This window comes from Salmo trutta, chromosome 14 (genome assembly GCF_901001165.1).
Source record: "Salmo trutta chromosome 14, fSalTru1.1, whole genome shotgun sequence".
In the NCBI taxonomy this organism is placed as follows: domain Eukaryota; kingdom Metazoa; phylum Chordata; class Actinopteri; order Salmoniformes; family Salmonidae; genus Salmo; species Salmo trutta.
Window position 1 is genome coordinate 73,986,396 of NC_042970.1, and position 21,059 is coordinate 74,007,454.

General features: G+C 44.2%; 1 protein-coding gene across 1 annotated transcript; it reads right to left on the reverse strand.

Annotated features, from left to right (window-relative positions):
• Window positions 1–2,023: 2,023 nt before the first annotated feature.
• Window positions 2,024–18,533, reverse strand: LOC115147372 (low-density lipoprotein receptor). The gene is made up of 17 exons (XM_029689586.1): window positions 18,193–18,533; window positions 9,679–9,804; window positions 9,379–9,501; window positions 8,337–8,714; window positions 7,956–8,078; window positions 7,729–7,851; window positions 7,250–7,372; window positions 6,942–7,070; window positions 6,475–6,646; window positions 6,127–6,354; window positions 5,666–5,784; window positions 5,264–5,403; window positions 4,462–4,603; window positions 4,184–4,336; window positions 3,578–3,847; window positions 2,700–2,863; window positions 2,024–2,335 (listed from the first exon to the last, which is right to left on the reverse strand). The coding sequence occupies exons 1-17, from the start codon at window positions 18,269–18,271 to the stop codon at window positions 2,300–2,302; spliced, it is 2,628 nt and encodes an 875-aa protein (XP_029545446.1). The 5' UTR covers window positions 18,272–18,533; the 3' UTR covers window positions 2,024–2,299.
• Between the last annotated feature and the right edge of the window lie 2,526 nt (window positions 18,534–21,059).

Below are 21,059 nucleotides of genomic sequence, written 5' to 3' on the forward strand. Positions count from 1 at the left end.
TTCAGCTGCTGGCCTTCAACTAGCCTTCAGCTGCTGGCCTTCAACTAGCCTTCAGCTGCTGGCCTTCAACTAGCCTTCAGCTGCTGGCCTTCAACTAGCCTTCAGCTGCTGGCCTTCAGCTAGCATTCAGCTACTGGCATTCAGCTACTGGCATTCAGCTACTGGCATTCAGCTACTGGCCTTCCGCTACTGGCCTTCCGCTACTGGCCTTCCGCTACTGGCCTTCCGCTACTGGCCTTCCGCTACTGGCCTTCCGCTACTGGCCTTCCGCTACTGGCCTTCCGCTACCTTTAAAATTGGCCACAAAACAAACAATGCTCATCGATTTAGATGTAACTTGTTGATGCACAAATTGGAATATATCGAAAATGCACAAGGCGTGTAAAGCCATAACCAGATATAAGGCAACAACTCAACTCACTAACTTGTGTAAGGCAACAGTTGACAGGGGCTATAAGATCATATATACCAAGAGACAGAATGTCTGCTGCACGTGCAAAGGCAAGAGAACTATTATGTCAGCTATAGTTGACTATAGTGAAAGGAGGTCTAAGGCATTTGGGTTCTTCTAAACACTGTATACCACATACCGTAAGAACATGTACGTCACTAGACATTACACACATTGCTGGAGTGAGTATAGAAATGCTTGCATTGATGATGGCAAAGGCACAAATATGTAAAGAGACCAATGACAGCTCACACGTTTTAGCTTTGAGTAGTGCCGACAACACACGTTTTAGCTTTGAATAGTGCCGACAACTCACGTTTTAGCTTTGAATAGTGCCGACAACTCACGTTTTAGCTTTGAGTAGTGCCGACAACTCACGTTTTAGCTTTGAGTAGTGCCGACAACACACGTTTTAGCTTTGAATAGTGCCGACAACTCACGTTTTAGCTTTGAGTAGTGCCGACAACTCACGTTTTAGCTTTGAGTAGTGCCGACAACTCACGTTTTAGCTTTGAGTAGTGCCGACAACTCACGTTTTAGCTTTGAGTAGTGCCGACAACTCACGTTTTAGCTTTGAATAGTGCCGACAACTCACGTTTTAGCTTTGAGTAGTGCCGACAACTCACGTTTTAGCTTTGAATAGTGCCGACAACTCACGTTTTAGCTTTGAATAGTGCCGACAACTCACGTTTCAGCTTTGAATAGTGCCGACAACTCACACGTTTCAGCTCAGAGTAGTGTCACACCATAGTTCAATGTCCCCCCTGGGAAAGTCTCCACTTTAAGATGTGGTGATGTTTGGTGCTAAGTGACTATGGACGTGCATGTGTCAATGTCAGGCGATAAGGTCATCCAGAGGTCTCAATGTCCATTGTTAAGTACACCATAAACATACAAACTAGGTCCCGTTTTTGACCTTCAAAAGATATGACAAGACTGCTTTTTGACTGCAGCCTGTTTTAAACTCACAATCTTCAACACGTTCTTCATATCGTGCTTTCTAGTGCTTTCGTCAGGCTGACAAAGGAAGTGGGATCAGACTGAACTCAAGAATCAAATGGGTTGGAAGTGTAGGACGTCTACTGTACAGCGCTATGAACAATCTTATGCAACATTAGAATAAAAGTTTGCCTATTTTACAGTAAGTAGCCAAATGTACACTCATTTACAAAAGAGCTGCTAAGTGATATGTAACAAAAACAAACAAAGTTGAAGCTGTGTTAGATGGTTGTCATTTTGAACTTCCATGTGTCAAAGAGCCATGGTCCAGGACCTAGCCTGGTACCAAATCTGTACATTATGTGCTTAGACATTTATTCTTCTCTCTGACGAGGAGTTAGCCGAAAATACATTTGGGACCAGGCCACCTAGGTAAGAGCTCTTACATTATGAAAGAACGGACGACTACAGTCCAACTGTGCATTTACTGTGTCTTTCATTTTCAAGTCCTTCCGATGTTTGACAAAATGGCCTCCAGATGTTTTTTTCTCTTCAGGGTTGTGTTCGTGACCACAACGCTACCAAGTCATTTTCTGTGCGATTCCGTTTGTATGTTTATTCTTCTTTCATTCCTTTTTTTGGGTGGGTTTCCACGGCAACCAAGTTTTTCTTCTTTTGAGTTTCTTTTTTCCTTCTTCTTCGTCTTGGATGGCAGCACAGTGTTGAGGTCGGAACAGAATCTTCGGAACAGGAAGCCAGGAACTATGGTCATCATCATAGGATTGGAAAGGACGTGTCAGTAGCATTAGGGTTAAAATGACCTCCATTGTTTTTTGTTTGTCTCTTTTTCAAACAGAAATTTCTATCTCTTTAAATACAATTCTTCATATCCACTTCTTCTTCTACTAGTCATGCCAGGTCTTCTTCCAGGCTCACCATCTGTCTCTGTGAGGGGAAACAGAAAATAACGATAAACACAAAGTCATGCAACACTGAAAACAGCTACATGCAGTATTTCATAGGCTATACCATAATCAACGGTCACATGCTATCTGTTAGCCACTGCAGAACACCTGCAGGATTGGGGTCAATTCCATTTAAACTCCGTTCAGGAAATTGAGTGGATTGCAACTCCACATAGGAAAACGATGGGCAATTCATCCCATTATTTTACTTAATCGAAATGGTATTGATCTTAACACAGTATGAGAATTTAAAAGGAATGAACTCTAACCCTGGTGATGCGTGTAGTCTACATAAGTAATAAGACAGTGACTGGGTTGCTTGGTGGGTTGCTAGGTGACAGTACCTGTGGGTAGGTGTATCCGTCCTGGCTGTGGTTTCTACAGATGTGCAACTCGTCCTCTGTGGTCTTCTGGTACACGGGGTTGTCAAAGTGGATGGTGTTGGTGTTCTTCAGCCTCCAGTGTCTCCATAGCAACACTGCACCAAACAGCACCAGGCACATCATCACTGGAGAGAGGAGATAGGGGGTCAAAGGTTAGTTCTTGTTGTTGTTGTTGATAAAGTATGGTAGGTAAAGCCAGTTTAACTTTTACAATGATAAGTGTTTTACTGAGTGTACAAAACATTAGAAACCCCTTCCTAATATTGAGTTACACCCCCTGTTGCCCTCAGAACACCTCAATTCTTCGGGGCATGGACTCTACAAGGTGTTGAAAGCGTTCCACAGGGATGATGGCCCATGTTGACTCTAATGCTTCCCACAGTTGTGTCAAGTTGGCTGGATGTCCATTGGTTGGTGGAACATTCTTGATACACACGGAAAACGGTTGAGAGTGAAAAACCCAGCAGCGTTGCAGTTCTTGACACACTCAAACCGGTGCACCTGGCACCTGCTATCATACCCCATTCAAAGGCACTTCAACTTTTGTCTTGCTCATTCACCCTCTGAATGGTACATGTACACAATCCATGTCTCAAGGCTTGTCTCCTCCCCTTCATCTACACTGATTGAAGTGGATTTAACACGTAACATAAATAAGGGATCATAGACTGACCAGGTGAAAGCCATGTCATGGAAAGAGCAGGTGTTCCTAATGTTTTGTAAACTCGGTGTATATCAACACGTAAGTCAATACATAAACAGAGAGTAGGTTACTGCAGTACTACTGTATTTATCAGTGCACTAGACATTATGCTGATACTACAAGGTAAAATACTCACTGATAGGTAAGACAATGTAGAGCACAGTATGGTGTGATGTCTCAGCTACTTTGGGCATGGCAACATAGCCACTTTGACCTGTCACCGCAGTTTCCTGTGGACTGCGAGTGGTCGAGGACCTATCAGGGTCCTGAGGCTGGGCCCGGCGGGCAGAGGAGGTAGTTGTGGTAGTTGTGGTGGAAGTGGGACGAGCTGGCTGTTTGGTTGGGACCCCGGTAGGGATGGGGGCTGCAGTTTTGGGAGTGGTGGGGGGAGCGGTAGTTGTTGGAGCTGTTGAGATAAGAGACGGGGGTAAAGGTCACCAAAGGTTAAAGGTTAGACACACAAGAACGTGTCAGTTAGTTTGAGAAAAGGTTCAATGACCATGAACAGTGAGTATGAGGATAAACACTAACACTTTGACATCCATTGGCTTTTGAACTAGCTTTTAACTACAAAATATTTGGTCTTAAACGGATTTTAATGATGATTAATCATGAAAATATGAATAACATTCCACCCATGAGGTGGGCGATCGGGTCATTTGACTGCAGGAAAGGGGTCTACAGGGCAAGAGTTGCACCCTTCTCTAAAGTTCCATAGGGTTCGACAGAGGAAAACACATACCTGCCACACACTTCCTCATGTCCAGGCCGAGGGTCATGTGATCAGGACAGGCACAGGTGTATTTGGGGGAGTGTTGGTTGATCTGGGGAGCAGGCAGACATAGGAACTCACAACCTCCATTCACAAAGTTTTTCTCTGTGCACCAGTTCTTTCCTATAGGAGAGAGGGAGAGGGAGAGAGGGAGAGAGAGTTTTAGACCACCTGATTCAGCTTTTAAAGTTAATTACAGTTATTCATATGAGATTTGTTATGTTTTTAAAAAGCGTGCGTTGCCATACCGATGGGCTGCTTGAGGTTGTGGTATACAATGATGTCCTCTGGCTGCAACAGGTCCTCCGCCAGTACAGTGATGTCATTTCCTGTCAGGCGGTTGGCGCTCATGACTGCTCTGTCGCCCATGTCGGTCCAGAATACTTTCTCCTGTGAAACAAATAAGAGAAACCAGAAAAAAGAGAGACAAGAAGAAAAACTAGGTTACCCAAAGTTAACCAACTGTACATAGTCAGTACATACAGTACTTAAAGTTAACCAACTGTACATAGTCAGTACATAGCATATCATAGTCAGAACATAGCGTACTTACAAATTCATCCACAAACAAAGACTTAATGCATCTGTCCTAATTTAAATGGGGGAAACCAACAGTTTCAGATATAGGGCTTATTAACCTCCTATGGCCTGGATACTGTAAGATCAGTTTGGTCTCCATTCAGCAGCTACATGGATGGATTTCTGTAATACAGCTAAAGCTGGCTAGCTGCATGGCTAAACTCATTAACCGGGCTGGTGTATAAGACTCTGAACCTGGAAATCCCCTTTAATTAAAGCTACCACAGCCAGGTTGGTGTACCACAGCCAGGTTGGTGTGGGCTGGAGGGGGGAGACCATGGTGCTCGACCCAGGGACCTAAAGGAGGTTCTGGGGCCACAGCCATTGCCCTCATGGACTGGACTCAGGAAAGTCTCCCTTTCCCTTCCTACAATTCCTCTAAGACCTGTCCATAACTATACTCCAGATGGAACTCCATTCATAGAACTCAAGTTAGCGAGACCTTAATGTCCACATTCTATCACTATTTACCTCAAAGACGGCGACAGAGAGGGGGTGAGCCAGCTTGTCCTCGTTGTAGATGAGTGTGTGTCGTCCTTCTCCGTTTACGCCGATGCTGGAGAGGGTGTGCATCTTAGAGTCCACCCAGTACAGACGCTGGTTAACCATGTCTGTTCGAGAGACAGAGAGCGTTAGAGAAATCCAACGGTATAATCATTAACTTATAAACAATGCTTCCATGCATGATAACGAGGCAGATTATTTTGAATGTAAATAATGTACAGCTACAGTATGATAGAACTCCAACAATAACACAACACAAAATCTCAACTGTTCTGTATACGAGTATAAGAACCATGTGAGACAGCAAACACCAATGTGTCCAATCACACATCACTATATTGCAGTGTCCAATCAGTGGACTCTTCTTACCAAGCGTGATGCCGTTGGGCCACATGATGTTGTCCGTTACCAAGGCGACGCGGTCGGCACCGTTCAGCCCACTCTTCTCGATCTTGGCCTCGTAGCCCCAGTCAGTCCAGTACATGAAGCTGGAAACAGACACATTACCGTCAGTCAGAACTCCTACCTCGAACACACTTCAGCACAACATCTGGAAGACATCTGGAAGTCTTTAGAGAAAAATCACACACACAATTCACACACACACACACACGTTGAGCTTCTGCCATGTTTCTTGTTAGCGAAAGAGATCCTCACTCACTCAATTATTCCAATATGTTCGACAACAAAAGCATCCTGTCGAAGATTTATCTTTTTGGTTTTCATGGCAGTCAACGCCCTATTAAACATGATACTAATGAATACAGATCAATAGGCTATGACCCAAACAAGGTTAATAAAACCAATCAATCAAAACCCAAGTTTCTTACTTGTTGGCTGGGTCCACCACGATGCTTCTTGGTTTCTCCAGTCCTTTGCTTATCAGCGTCTTTCGCCGTGTTCCGTCCGTGGTTGCCACGGAGATGGTCTGGAGCACGCTGTCCGTCCAATAGATGTTACCGTGAATCCAGTCGACGGCCAGACACTCCGGCGCCTCCATCTGGCTGTCAATCACCACGCTGTGGTGGGAGGAGTCCCCTGCCAAGTTCATGTCAGCGCTGGGGAAGGGGCGGGACAAAATAGATGTTTGTTAACGAACAAATACTGTATATTGTCTGTTTGCAGATGTATATATACACACACAAACACACACTCCCCTTCCCCCAGTAGGTCCTCACCTGTAGATCTTCCTGTGGTGCAGGTCAGACCAGAAGATCTTGTGTCCAGGCATGTCCATGTCCAGGGCCACCACGCTCTTCAGTCTGGGGATGAGAGGGACGTACTCTCTACGGTCCACAGTCATCTTCCTCACCTCGTGGCGGTTGGTGAACAACAGGTAGGGGACAGTACCTGGAAGACAAACAATTACATTTAGAACGTTTTAGATTTCGACCTCAAGTCTGCCACTTTACCTAACTGTATTTACATCACATTTAAAAAGTTGTCGTTTAATAATGAGGCCTCAGAGAAGCTACCTAAACCTCTTCTTTGCTTTGATTTGTTCAGACTATATCAGAATTCCTCCCAAGGCTCTGTTCATATATCCACACTAGCAAGCAATCTATCAAGCATCCATTCTAAGTGGTATGCTGGGGTGGCTGTCGGAATGTAGCATAGCTAGTGTGTCCCTCCATCTCACACGTACCTGTGGCAGCCTTGCAGGTCTTGGTCTTGGGGTCCAGTTCGTAGCCCTCCTCACACTCACACTTGTAACTTCCCAGGATATTCACACAGATCTGGGTACAGGTGTCTGGGTCAGCACACTCATCAATGTCTACAGGAGGAAGAAAACAGGGTTAGAGGTCAGAAGATAGGGTCAGGGGTCAGTTGTGGCAATTCATAGTATGATTTGATCCAAATCCAATGTCCTGCGATCTAATCTGGCACTCGTCACTATAGTGACTTAGAGTTCAGTCTTAGAAAAGTGTCATATAAACGTTTATTTCCACACACCTTCACATTTCCTGTTGTCCTTCGCCAGACTGTACCCAGCAGGACAGGAGCAATTGAAGCCAATCTTCAGGTCGGTACAGCTGTGAGAGCAACCGCCGTTATTGGTCAAACACTCGTTGTTGCCTGCAGAATCAGACCGGAAATCAGTTAGAAGAAATATATCCATCTAGAAATCTATAAGAAACAACCATCATCCTCAATGTCCATGATGACAGCCTTTTTCCTTAGGCCAGACTAAACCAGTCACCTCACTCTTTACAACCACTAACTCGTTTGGCCAGACCAGACTGGCTGAACCACTTGGCTAGCTGTCTCCATCATATTTTCCTAGCTGGGATGTGGTCTCTCTCCTCTGTTTTCCACTGAATGGTATGTGAGTGTAAAGGGAGTTCCCTGTGGGCCCAGGGTCAAAAGTAGTGGCCGAAACAGGGATTAGGGTGCCATTTGGGACGCAGCATATGTCTACGGTTCCAACTCACCACACTCCCTGATAGGTTCGTCGGACATGTCTCGGCAGTCTTTCTGCCCGTTGCACACCTTGTCCACGGTGATGCACTCCCCACTCTTACACCTGAAGTTATTCGGGCCCTCACACACATCCACTGGGGGGAGAATAAGAAAGAGGAGAATATTATTAGACATATAGTACAGCTATAGGGAGTGTGTGTGTGTGTGTGTGTGTGTGTCCATTAGGGCTGAGCCTCACCGCTCTTGCAGTCCATCTCATCGCTCAGATCCTTGCAGTCAAACTGGCGGTCACACTGACGGCTACCATGGATACAGGAGCCATCGTTACACTGAAACTCATCTGGCTGGCAAGTGGGCCGACCTACAGACAGACAGAGAGAGACAGAGAGAGAGATTAGATAAACAATACAGATGGACAGATAAAGAAAGAGCGATTGGGATTTTCTCTTAAGAGTCCCTTAGTTTAGTATCTGTTCATACAGTATATCTTAGAAGATGAACATTTGTTGTTGTAAACGCTTAACTAAATAAGCATATTTCTGTCTTTGAAAAAAACAGCTGTTTCAGAGAGAAAGGACGGAAGCAGAGTAGAATATTGTCAAAAAAACCTTTCACTCACTGCAGTTGGTTTCATCTGAATTATCCTGACAGTCCTTGCCTCCATCACAGCTCCAACTCCTATGGATACACTCCCCACTCCCACAGTGGAATTCATGTGGCCCACATGGCTTTGTTGTCGGTTTGGTGTCCCTCCCGCCACAGTTCTGGGGCCACTCGTCTGAACCGTCGGCACAATCGGCGTCGCCGTCGCAGGCCCAGAGACGCGGTACACACACAGTGTTGTTACACTGGAAGGCGTTGGGACCGCAGGTGGCGGTGGGACAGGAAGTCTCGTCAGAACCATCGGAACAGTCCTTGTCCTTGTCGCACACGAAGGAGACGGCGATGCACTGACCGTTGGAGCAGTGGAACTCGTCGTCGGTGCAGTTCTTTGCAGCTGGAGGGAGGGAGGGAGGAAGAGAGATGGATGGAGGGTTAGGAATATGGAAGGGTTGGGACTGGGTGACACAGTATTTGTACTCTATTGTGTCTTTAGTATGTTATTATATCTGTAAATAATATTATTGTCACTAAAATAATGAGAGGTTTTTGTTTAAGGGTTCAACGTGTGCAGAGTAGACACAAGGACCACAGTGATGTGGTGATAGTACCAGTTAGTGATTACAAACTGAAGTCTTAACACATCATCATGCACGAACCACAGAGGTAATCAGTGATGAACAGAACAGTTTGTCTTCAGTATGGTGATGACTGCAGTGTAGTTTATCAGGTATGACAACGATAGAAGAGTTGGCTACAGCTTATACACTATTGGACTAGACTAGTGAATGTAAATATGTAGGATCTTAATTTGAGACAGTTTGCTTCAGAAGGAAAAGAATCCTGCAGCAACCGGAAATGTGAATTATTACGTGGATTATAATTAATGGACATTTCTGTAGAGTTTGATACATTTTTCGTAAGGAAAAATCAAGTCAAATTTCAAAGTGGAAATTACAAACTTCAAATACACTACAAATGTTAAATGTCTTGCATTGCAGGAAAGTTCTCCTGCAAAAGGGTGGTCAAATGAAGATCCTACATCCGTACTGTTATCTTACCACAGCTCTTCTCATCAGCTCCATTGTCACAGTCAGCTTTGCCATCACAGTGCCACGTTCCGGAGATACACTTGTTCAGTGGGCCTCCACAGCTGAACTCAGTGGGCAGGCAGGTCTTAGCCTCTGGAGACACAGAGAGACATCAACAGATACAGACATTAGAGTCTGTGTGACACATCTTAGCAGCTATATCTTATCTGAAGAGGAGGAGGAGAAGGATGAGGAAGAAGAGTATGAAAAGAAAGAGGAGAGAGAAGAAGAGTAAAAGAGGAGGAAGAGGAGGAAGAGTCAGTTACTCACCACAGGCGGCTGGCAGCTCGTCAGTTCCATCACCACAGTCATCAGCTCCATCACACACCCACCGGTTAGTGATACACTTCCCGTTGCCACACCTGAACTGACTTGTCCCACATGTATACGCAGCATCTAGGGGAAGAAAAGCCCAGGATTACTGTAAATGACAGACAGGACACATTTCATCTTTTATAAATCTATACTAGTGTAATTTAAAAAAATAAAAATAATGGTTTTATTTATTTAACCTTTATTTAACTAGGCAAGTCAGTCAAGAACAAATTCTTATTTAGAATGACGGCCTAAAATATTTAATTAAGGTAGTACAAATATAATATACAAGGTAGACATTTTAACAGTGTATTTGATACTGACTCAGTGAGTTTTTACAATATAGGGCAATAATTCATTATACATATTTTCTGTCATGTGACACTAGTACCACATAACATTAGGCTCACGCAGAGGATAGAATAGGTCTGTAGTAGTGACGGATGTTAACTAACATTTAACTAAGTAACTTCCCTCGGTTAGTTCATGTTCAACAACGCTCGATGACAACAGAGGGCAATCATCTGACGGCCATTATGATTGGGATTATATCTTGTTGTTGGTGAGAAGAACACATCCTCTACAATGTTTTGTAGTGCCCCTCTGGGACCAGCAATTATGTATGATAAGAGCTACGGTAGTGAGAGTCCAGAGATAAAGGAACAGGATATGAGGTAAAAGGACTACAATATGGAGCATTTCTAAACAGGAAGTGAAGGAGTTTCCCATGGGAGAGACTTATCTCTTATCGTTCACACACTGGAGCTACTGTATCTCATGGTCTTTCAGCAGACAGTGAGAACTTGACAGCCATTTTGTTATGCACTCAAGACTGTTGCTTGGCAACTACTGTTTGTGCGTTTCTCATGTAAACTTTCAAATGAAGGAAATTAGTGCAGGACAAGAGGTTGCCCAAACAGAACACACACAAGTGTCAACTCACACGCACACACCATTGGCCCACATATACAGAATCCGGTAAGGGAAAGTTAAACAACTTATAGACCTACTGTACAGACTTGAGCAAAGAAATCATTTTTTTTTCTAGTTTCTGCCAGTAGGCCTATGAATGAATACCACATAACTGTTTGACTAGCCTATTCAACAGTGAAACGAGATTTAACCCCAAAACGACCCAGTTTATTTTGGGTTGCTGAGGTCACAACCTCGTTGAACTCATCTGCCCAATCAAAGTGAAGATGTCTTCAACAAGGAAGTGAGAGCCAACAGGTAGAGCTAGCATGGAACCATCAATATTCTGCAAGGTCTCGGTCACTGTAAGTCAGTTTCTCCTTCCACTGTCAAATTCCGCTGTGCCTGAGGCAACAGAGAATGAGTCAGAGCCTGCGGCTGTCTCTTTAAGACAATGGAAGGGGGGAGGAGTCATAATCACACCACCAGCTGCTGATTGGCCCTCGAGGGACATTCCTCAAAATACTCACAACAAGAGCACTAGTGAGAGCAACAGGGGGAGGTGGGGGAAAAACCGGTCACAACACCAGGAATTTTCTGAATTTTCTGAACTCAAGCTTTCGGATGTTGACACTTGTAATAGTAACCGCGGCTACACCAGCATGACTCAAGTCGTAAAGTCGGTTGCTACACAGAGAGTTAGTGAAGTAGACTCAGAAGATAGAGGGTGCTTGCTCCATCTATTGACATGTGATGTCACCAATGCTCACACCTTCCTGTAGAGATGTGGGACTATATTATCATAAGACAATCTTGTATTGAGAAATGTTGGCCTGACTTGATGAATCAGGGCTTTTCATGGGGAAAAAACAACTGCTGAACCCCTCACCTCAAATGCTACAATAGCCTACATTATGATACACAGGCACTGTAACCGCCAGGACTGTGTCTCCAGTGAACTCAACACACACACACACACACACACACACACACACACACACACACACACACACACACACACACACACAGGTTCCAGGAATAGTTTCCCCCCATCCTATTCCAGCTGTTCTTGGAGAGAGTGGTGATACATTTACGAGGCCGACTGTTAGCCCGCCCTGAGACTTAGTCTCTCAACTGAAAACGGAGACGTTACTTGGCCCCGACACGCACTCTTCCTCTCTCTCTTTCCATGATCCTCTGTCTCCCCTCCCCCTTTCTGTCTGTCTCTCCCCTCATCTTTCCCCTATTTCTCTGTCTGTGTTTTACATTTTCTCTCCTGCTAATCTTCTGTCCCATCATCTACAAATGGGTCACACGCCTCTCAAGCTGCATACTGTGTTCTCTCTACCCTTCTCTCTCTAGGTCACAAGACGCTCAACCTCCAGCAGCATAGCCCACTGTACTCTCTCAACAGGCATCTGTGTGTACAGTATGTTAGACTGTACCGTACGTCACAACTATGTCTACCATTCTCTCTCTGGGTCACAAATCTCCGCTCCCAAGCATACTGTACTGCACTCTCTCTTTGTAGCCTATACGATTAGATATACATTGGGTAATAGAGGACTTGTACTGTATTCAACTTGGTCTCTAATTGAAATGCAGTGGGTGAGAGTTATTTCCCCAGGATGTTGTAAGTCGTTTACCTTTTTAAAAAGCCCAGCCAGTTCTGAATGGAAACCTCTTTCCATTGACTAGCTTTGAATGTGAGACGTTATCAACGACAGAGGCCAAGTTTAGCTTCCATTTGAACCAAAAACCGTCTGGCTGGAAAGGTTGGGCCACGCCATTGCAATACATAGCCCTCTCTCTCAGTGTGGGTGTGTCGTGACGTCAGAGTGTATTTGTGTGTGTGGTGCATATCATTGATCGATAACTAAGCCATGCACTTGGCGTAGTAACCAATCACAGAAGACGGAGGACGTTTGTTTGTGGTACACTGTTCAGGTTACAGTTAATTATTATTAAACAATCATAAAATAGAAGTTTGGTTCCTGTCTACTTAACTTCCTTATGGGCCCACTTAATGCAGTCCACCTACTGTCTGTACAGTTACTGTATGTACAGTGAGTCACCATATGGGCATTTCGTTTGTCTTTGAGGTTGTGACTAAACTAAATCAAGATAACAAATATGGGGTGATTTCTCTCTCGCGTTTCCTTGAGGGATAATAGTTGTATTGTATTGCATTGGTTTTCTTCACAATTACTCCAGAAAAGAATTGTCTTGGGGAAATCGACTTCAGACAAAGTGAGTGGGAAAATCCTGTTGTATTTTGAGTGGAACGTTACTTTAACAAATCTACACAGTTCTACCAGCAGGGTACTTTTCATTAGTAACAGCAAATCCCATTCAAACTAGCTCTGCATGCAGCCTGTAAACTATTGCGTAATAATCTCAGATTCTAAGAACCAAAAAGCCATTATGAGCAACCTTCCTTATTCACCAATCAGCACATTCTTAGGTGTCTGCCTGCCTGTCTGCATGTCTGTCTTGCAAATGGAATTACCGGCAAGTCACCTGATTCGCATTCTCCTTCCTATGCCTGACGCCATCCCCACAAAATTTGACCCACGGGGGAGGAGAGGCAGAGACAAATAGACAGAGCGAGGCAGAGACTAGTGATGAGGGGGTTGACTCCTAACCCGCAGTCCCAGCAGTTATATCCGCGGGGCGGACGGGTTCATGGTAATTAAATATTGGCGGATGTGTGTGGCAGGCGGGTTAAATAAAGAGAAACAATACCTTCAAAATATCCATCAATGTATAATTCTAGTGCAATTTCTATCAACAGGCTACATTGGGCTTCTTATTTTATTATTGTAGGCCATCTGGAATTAGTGCATAAGACTAAGCTTTAGGGCCTAGCTGCACTCCACATAGCCAATTGCCAAATGCTTTCGGGAAACAGGAAAAAGTTAAGGACATGGTTGAAATTTCATTCAACAAGACAAAAGCTGCAAAAGGAGAGTTGAAAATAAAGAGGAGGGCCTGAAAAGAAATGTTTGGGAAAGATTTGGTGAAGTGGTGAAAGGATGATAGCAGTGCTGGCTGTGTTATGTGTGATTGTGAGACACTATACAAATTTGACAGTCACAAGACGGGACTTAAAATAAGCCTATGTCAAGGGAACTGTAGCCTACTGTTCAGATGGGTTAAATGGAAACTGAAATCTGGACAGTGACTGTAGGTCTATAACCTCTCACATAGCCTTAATAACTCCTGCAGAATTAAGCCTTTCTTGCAGGAAAATTATAAACCAAAACGTAGGCAGAATTTGGACTTGGGAACAGGAGTGGAGAAATATGATTTCTTTCTGCATCTTGAGAGAATGCATTGCTCAGTTAGATGCCATCTGTAGCGGTGCTGTCTTCACCATAAAAGCTGATAGTATTTCAACCACATAACATGTGCATTGAAGCCCAACTGAAATCTTATCAGAAACATGTTGGGTCCAGTCATTTTCACAGCTTTGTTTCCCCCTTACAACTGGTCAAACAGATGTCAAAAGATCTTCTGCCGTCTTTGACTGTAGCCTATATTTGTGGGTTAAGGTTGGATGCGGGCCTCAGATTTACACTTGATCACATATAGTCGGGCGGTTGTGGATGGCTTATTAGAAATTGCGGGTGGGTGTTGGTGAATAAACAGCTGACCCGTGTACCTGGACACAGCTGACCACAGCTGCCATCTGGACAGGGCCTTAATGTAGTTAGGTGCTTGTTGGATGCGGCCAATTTACTGTCAGGGCCTATAAACTGCTGCTGGCTCACAGTTAAATAGAGGAAGCCCTATTTGCAGACAGACAGCGCTCACTCCTTGTAATGTACGCCTACTGTCTTAAAAGGTTAGCATCATGACCAAGTTACATCCTGACCTGAATAGACCTTCATATGGCTGCCGACATACAACGGAAATCACTTTGATTTAGCCGTGCTGCTGACCGAGGAGAGACAGAGCGAGAGAGATAGAAAGAGACAGTGAAGGAAAGAGAAAAAGAGAGAGAAAGTTAGAGAGGGACAGAACGAGAGCGGGAGAAAAAAGAGAGAAAAAGAGAGAGTGAGATGCATTTTATAGAGAGAGTCCCCACCTCCCAATCTTCATCAGGTTCTATTAATAAACACTGCGTCCTGCTTGATGACAACTTGACCATGTAAGGTCCTTCAACGCTGTTTTTTTTTGGCTACGGATGGAAGAGAAAGAACGTGCTCACTGAACACCAGACCCTAGTCTGCAATAGACTTTCCATTAGCCCCAAATGTCATCCATGTAACCTTTTATATTTTTAAACTGGAAAGCTGCAGCCCGCCTGGTGTTCAACCTTCTCAAGTTCTCCCATGTCACCCCGCTCCTCCGCACACGCCACACTGGCTTCCAGTCGAAGCTCGCATCCACTACAAGACCATGTACTTTCCTACGGAGCAGCAAGAGGAACTGCCCCTCCCTACCTTCAGGCTATGCTCAAACCCTACACCCCAACCCGAGTACTCCGTTCTGCCACCTCAGGTCTCTTGGCTCTCCCACCCCTACGGGAGGGCAGCTCCCGCTCAGCCCAGTCAAAGCTCTTCTCTGTCCTAACACCCCAATGGCGGAACCAGCTTCCCCCTGAAGCTAGGACATCAGAGTCCTGCCCATCTTCAGAAACCATCTGAAACCCTACCTCTTCAAAGAGTATCTTAAGTAATCCAACAACACTAGCACGTGACTCCTCCGCCTTACTAGCTCTGACTTTGCTGATAGCTCCTTTTATTGAGGAAAAACGTACTTACTATGACTGAGATGTGTGGTTGTCCCACCTAGCTATCTTAAGATGAATGAATCCAACTGTAAGTCGCTCTGGACAAGAGCGTCTGCTAAATGACTGAAATGTCAATGTAAAACCACAGCTGAAAAGACTATATTGTTTTGCAGCAACACCAACCGTCTCTGCAGCTTTAGTTGAAGTGTATGAAAGGCTACACTGGATGACAACAGGAGGACGGTCCATATAGGTCAAAGGAGAGGCTAATATTGGAGTCCTCATCAACACCCTTGTCATTGTGTGTGACAGGCTTGTTTCTTTAAGTTAGTTTGCCTATGCATTTCTGATTGTTTTGGCACGTGGGCAGTGGCACACACAAACGGCGAGAGAAGTGTTTGTATGTATACACAAATCTTGCCAAAGGTCAGGGCTTGGTCTTTCCATAGCCACAGATTCATTTAGAACTAGGTGACCACTAATGGTCGTCTGTCAAGACGCTAAACCAACAGAACTCAGTCTGTACTAGTTCAGCTAACTGCATTTTTGGTTTAAACTCATTCATCCTACTGCATTCGGCTTATACTAGCTAATCTAACTGCACTTGGTTTATACTAGTTAATCCAATTCCACTTGACCTTCATTGTGAGGTTATGAAGGGTGTTTTTGCATGCCACTGGTGACTGATTGAGAGATCTGGTGTGTTAGGAGAATGTGCATCATGCTATGCCTAGAAGATGCTCTTGGGGCTGCATGATTCATGAGGATTATTCTAGAATCTATTCTAGAACCACTGATGCAACTCCACAGGGATTTTCCCATTATTCTTCATGGTGTCAACTAATACAGCCCCTTGGGGCTCCACACATACAGTAACAGCAGACCTACTGTTGGGGCCCCACACATACAGTAACAGCAGACCTACTGCTGGGGCTCCACACATACAGTAACAGCAGACCTACTGTTGGGGCCCCACACATACAGTAACAGCAGACCTACTGCTGGGGCTCCACACATACAGTAACAGCAGACCTACTGCTGGGGCCCCACACATACAGTAACAGCAGACCTACAGTACTGCTAAGGCTCCACACATACAGTAACAGCAGACCTACAGTACTGCTGGGGCTCCACACATACAGTAACACCAGACCTACAGTACTGCTGGGGCTTCACACATACAGTAACAGCAGACCTACTGCTGGGGCTTCACACATACAGTAACAGCAGACCTACAGTACTGCTGGGGCTCCACACATACAGTAACACCAGACCTACAGTACTGCTGGGGCTTCACACATACAGTAACACCAGACCTACAGTACTGCTGGGGCTTCACACATACAGTAACACCAGACCTACTGCTGGGGCTTCACACATACAGTAACAGGTAAAACTTTTTACCTGGGAATATTGAAGACTCATGTTAAAAGGAACCACCAGCTTTCATATGTTCTCATGTTCTGAGCAGGGAACTTAAACCTTAGCTTTCTTACATGGCACATATTGCACTTTTACTTTCTTCTCCAACACTTTGTTTTTGCATTATTTAAACCAAATTGAACATGTTTCATTATTTATTTGAGGCTAAATTGATTTTATTGATGTATTTTATTAAGTTAAAATAAGTGTTCATTCAGTATTGTTGTAATTGTCATTATTACAAATAAATAAATAAAAATCGCCATCGCCTTTTTTTTGGCCCTCCTAATCAGCATCGGCATTGAAAAATCATAATCGGTCGACCTCTAATCAAGACATCTAAAGAAGGAAGCAGACTTTGCTTGAGGTGATAAACATATCCTCATAACATACATCTATTAATAAACCTATTACATTTAATTGTTGATGACAAAAGCTATGATTTTAAATGCCAATTGAGAATGTATTTTGACATAAGCTACATCTAACCTACAAATGCATAACATTAGTGATCAAGAAGGTCTGCAACAATCAGAATTTTGTAGCAAAATAGGCTATCCAGAGGTGTAAGATAAAACCATTCCTGTAAAAATCGAAGTTGTTCAAGTTCCTCCATACATGGCACAGAAGCTGGGCTAAATAACCTCTTGGCACACGGTACAGAAGCTGGGCTAGACGCTCTTTTGCCGCGCCCTTACTCGTTGACAACCGTCTTTTTCCTCCAACACATCAAGCCCACAGGTAAGACCAGACAGCCTTGACAGGTAGGTCTACTGGATGTGACGAGCCTATTTCTCATTCTGATTGGCTCGCGGCTACATACTATTTGAAGAACAGCCAATCGACTTCCCGAGCGTAGCTTCCGTTCATACGGACGAAATAGATACATTTGAACTTTTATAGATAAACATATTGTCAACGAAAATGATAGCTTAAGTTAAACTTTAATCGGCTTTGAAAGGGAAAATGTCTTGAAAAGCTGTTAGCGCTTGACTCTCAATGTCAAGAACATGCCCCCTTCCTGCGCACTAAACCCACTATTACAAGTTCAGCCTAGGATACGAGGGTATAAACATTGGTTTAATTGAACATTCGACTGGTATTAAAGCACCAAAACAGAAATTAATTCAGAAAATGTAAATTTAGCCATTAATTTTATGTGAGCAGCACGGCTGCATTTGCAATTCCATGTCAGACATAAAATAAAAAGCTCACTGAAATATAGGCAATTGACAACTATGTCATGTTATAAGTAATTTAAAGATGTCAAATCCCATGTCAGATCGTTTAGACTAGAGAACCCCAAGGGCAAAACCCGCTCTGCACTCAGCCGGAGTCAGACCCAAAAATACGCATCATAAGCATCTTGTATGATACAATTGACTTCACATCCTTACCTGTAGGAGCAAAACAGTGGGAAAGCAACACCAGGCAACATGCTGTCAGCCCGGTGATTCCCACACGAGTCGGTAGCATCTTTTCTCCTTTGGGCTTCTACGCAATTCGAAGTGTTTCTTCTTGGTCTAATATCGACCACCCGGCACGCAAAATGTTTGACAGCTAGCCTACTGAACAGCACTATTTCAACTCAACTGAGAGATGCTTCTATTTCTTTGTGGATGTTGCAGTCACAGCTAAAACAAACTGGGATAAACGAATGACTGTTGTTTGGGTATATAGAGAGGACTTGTGTCTGTGTCTAGGACTAGTGCCAGGGAGAAATATTATATTTTTTGAGTCACTTCTGACTATTTCTATGTGGTCCTACAAGTGGGCGGGATCAGCAGAGTGGTGTGATATTTGAAATTCGACATCAGCACCGCAGGGGTGGAGCTACAGCAGTCACTGACAGAGAGAGTAAGAGAAAGAAAGAGACTCACCCAACCACAATGTTACTGTTATCATTATCTGGCTGGGCTGGCTTCCCTGTCTTGCCTAGCCTGACCCCACCTTCAATTTCAATTTAAGGGCTTTATTGTCATGGGAAATATATGTTAACATTGCCAAAGCAAGTGAAGTAGATACAAGTGAAATCAACTAAACTCAACAAAAAAAGAAACGTCCCTTTTTCAGGACCCTGTTTATCAAAGATAATTTGTAAAAATACAAATAACTTCACAGATCTCTATTGTAAAGGGTTTAAACACTGTTTCCCATGCTTGTTTAATGAACCATAAACAATTCATGAACATGCACCTGTGGAACGGTCGTTAAGACACTAACAGCTTACAGACGGTAGGCAATTAAGGTCACAGTTATGAAAACTTAGGACACTAAAGAGGCCTTTCTACTGACTCTGAAAAACACCAAAAGAAAGATGCCCAGGGTCCCTGCTCACCTCAGTGAACGTGCCTTAGGCATGCTGCAAGGAGGCATGAGGACTGCTGATGTGGCCAGGGCAATAAATTGCAATGTCTGTATTGTGAGACGCCTAAGACCACGTGTAACAACACCCAGGATCGGTACGTCCGAACATCACACCTGCGGGACAGGTACGAGATGGCAACAACAACTGCCCGAGTTACACCAGGAATGCACAATCCCTCCATCAGTGCTCAGACTGTCCACAATAGGCTGAGAGAGGCTGGACTGAGGGCTTGTAGGCCTGTTGTAAGGCAGGTCCTCACCAGACATCACCGGCAACAACGTCGCCTATGGGCACAAACCTACCGTTGCTGGACCAGACAGGACTGGCAAAAAATGCTCTTCACTGACAAGTCGCGGTTTTGTCTCACCAGGGGTGATTGTCGGATTCGCGTTTATCGTCGAAGGAATAAGCGTTACACCGAGGCCTGTACTCTGGAGCGGGATCGATTTGGAGGTAGAGGGTCCGTCATGGTCTGGGGCGGTGTGTCACAGCATCATCGGGCTGTGCTTGTTGTCATTGCAGGCAATCTCAACGCTGTGCGTTACAGGGAAGACATCCTCCTCCCTCATGTGGTACCCTTCCTGCAGGCTCATCATGACATGACCCTCCAGCATGACAATGCCACCAGCCATACTGATCGTTATGTGCATGATTTCCTGCAAGACAGGAATGTCAGTGTTCTGCCATGGCCAGCGAAGAGCCCGGATCTCAATCCCATTGAGCACGTCTGGGACCTGTTGGATCGGAGGACGAGGGCTAGGGTCATTCCCCCCAGAAATGACCGGGAACTTGCAGGTGCCTTGGTGGAAGAGTGGGGTAACATCTCACAGCAAGAACTGGCAAATCTGGTGCAGTCCACAAGGAGGAGATGCACTACATACCAGATACTGACTAACTTTTGATTTTGACCCCCCCCTTTGTTCAGGGACACATTATTCCATTTCTGTTAATCACGTCTGTGGAACTTGTTCAGTTTATGTCTCAGTTGTTGAATCTTATGTTCATACAAATATTTACACATGTTAAGTTTGCTGAAAATAAACGCAGTTGACAGTGAGAGGACATTTCTTTTTTTGCTAAGTTTATAAAAATGAACAGTAAACATTACACAAACAAAATCTCTCTCTCTCTCTCTGTGGGTGTGTGAGAGGGGTGGGTGTGTGTGGAGGGGCGAGGGCAGGGTGAGTGTGCATCTCCAGCCCCTCTCCTGTGTGTGTGTCATCTGATCTCTCCCCTGAGAGAAATGGAGAGACAGAGGCCTTCAGAATTCCTTCCCATAAAATACCACTCTCTAGTCTAGGACGTTCCCATTGATGTTTTACACTCAGGGAGTGAGAGGCAGGGCACTATTGTTGTGGTCTTGTGGCTGGCACATGTACACAAATCATGTGCAAAAGAAAAGCTTGTGTTTTTCTGTTGTGTTCATGAAGAAGAATTAAAAACAAGAAATTAAACATTTAATAAAGTTAAACAGGATGATTTCAACAGAGAATTTACCACCTGGGTAAAGTTTGGGGGAGGTAAAATAACATTTAATTTTTGTAAGTGTTATACAATAACAACAATAAGCTATTGTACTATACATGTAGGAATGTATCTTTGTTGAATCACTACATGAAGCCTATTGTAAGTATTACATAAGAAAATGCCCTATTCAGTAGTGAAATCATTGCCAAATGCTTTGCAGAGTATTTGCTAGATAGTTTCATGAAGTCAAATATTAGGAAACTCACTAGCTGCCTTCGACAGCTGTGTCAATCTAAGCTTCAATGGTATGTTCTTGGCCATAGAAAAGTATTTCAAAACGGTTACACAATACAATTGTACAGTTTCAATGTTACTCCCATGAACAAAGTGCCATTTACACAAGATAACAGTTATGATGTAAGCTGTCAC

Bases quoted from the DNA above. Each gene is read 5' to 3' on its own strand.
- LOC115147372 (XM_029689586.1), bottom strand. From the start codon at position 18,271: ATGCTACCGACTCGTGTGGGAATCACCGGGCTGACAGCATGTTGCCTG. The intron at 8,079-8,336 runs GTGAGTGAAAGG...GTCTGTCTGTAG, and splicing joins TTCAGATGAAACCAACTGCA to GTCGGCCCACTTGCCAGCCA. The intron at 5,404-5,665 runs GTAAGAAGAGTC...TCTCTCGAACAG, and splicing joins GCCCAACGGCATCACGCTTG to ACATGGTTAACCAGCGTCTG.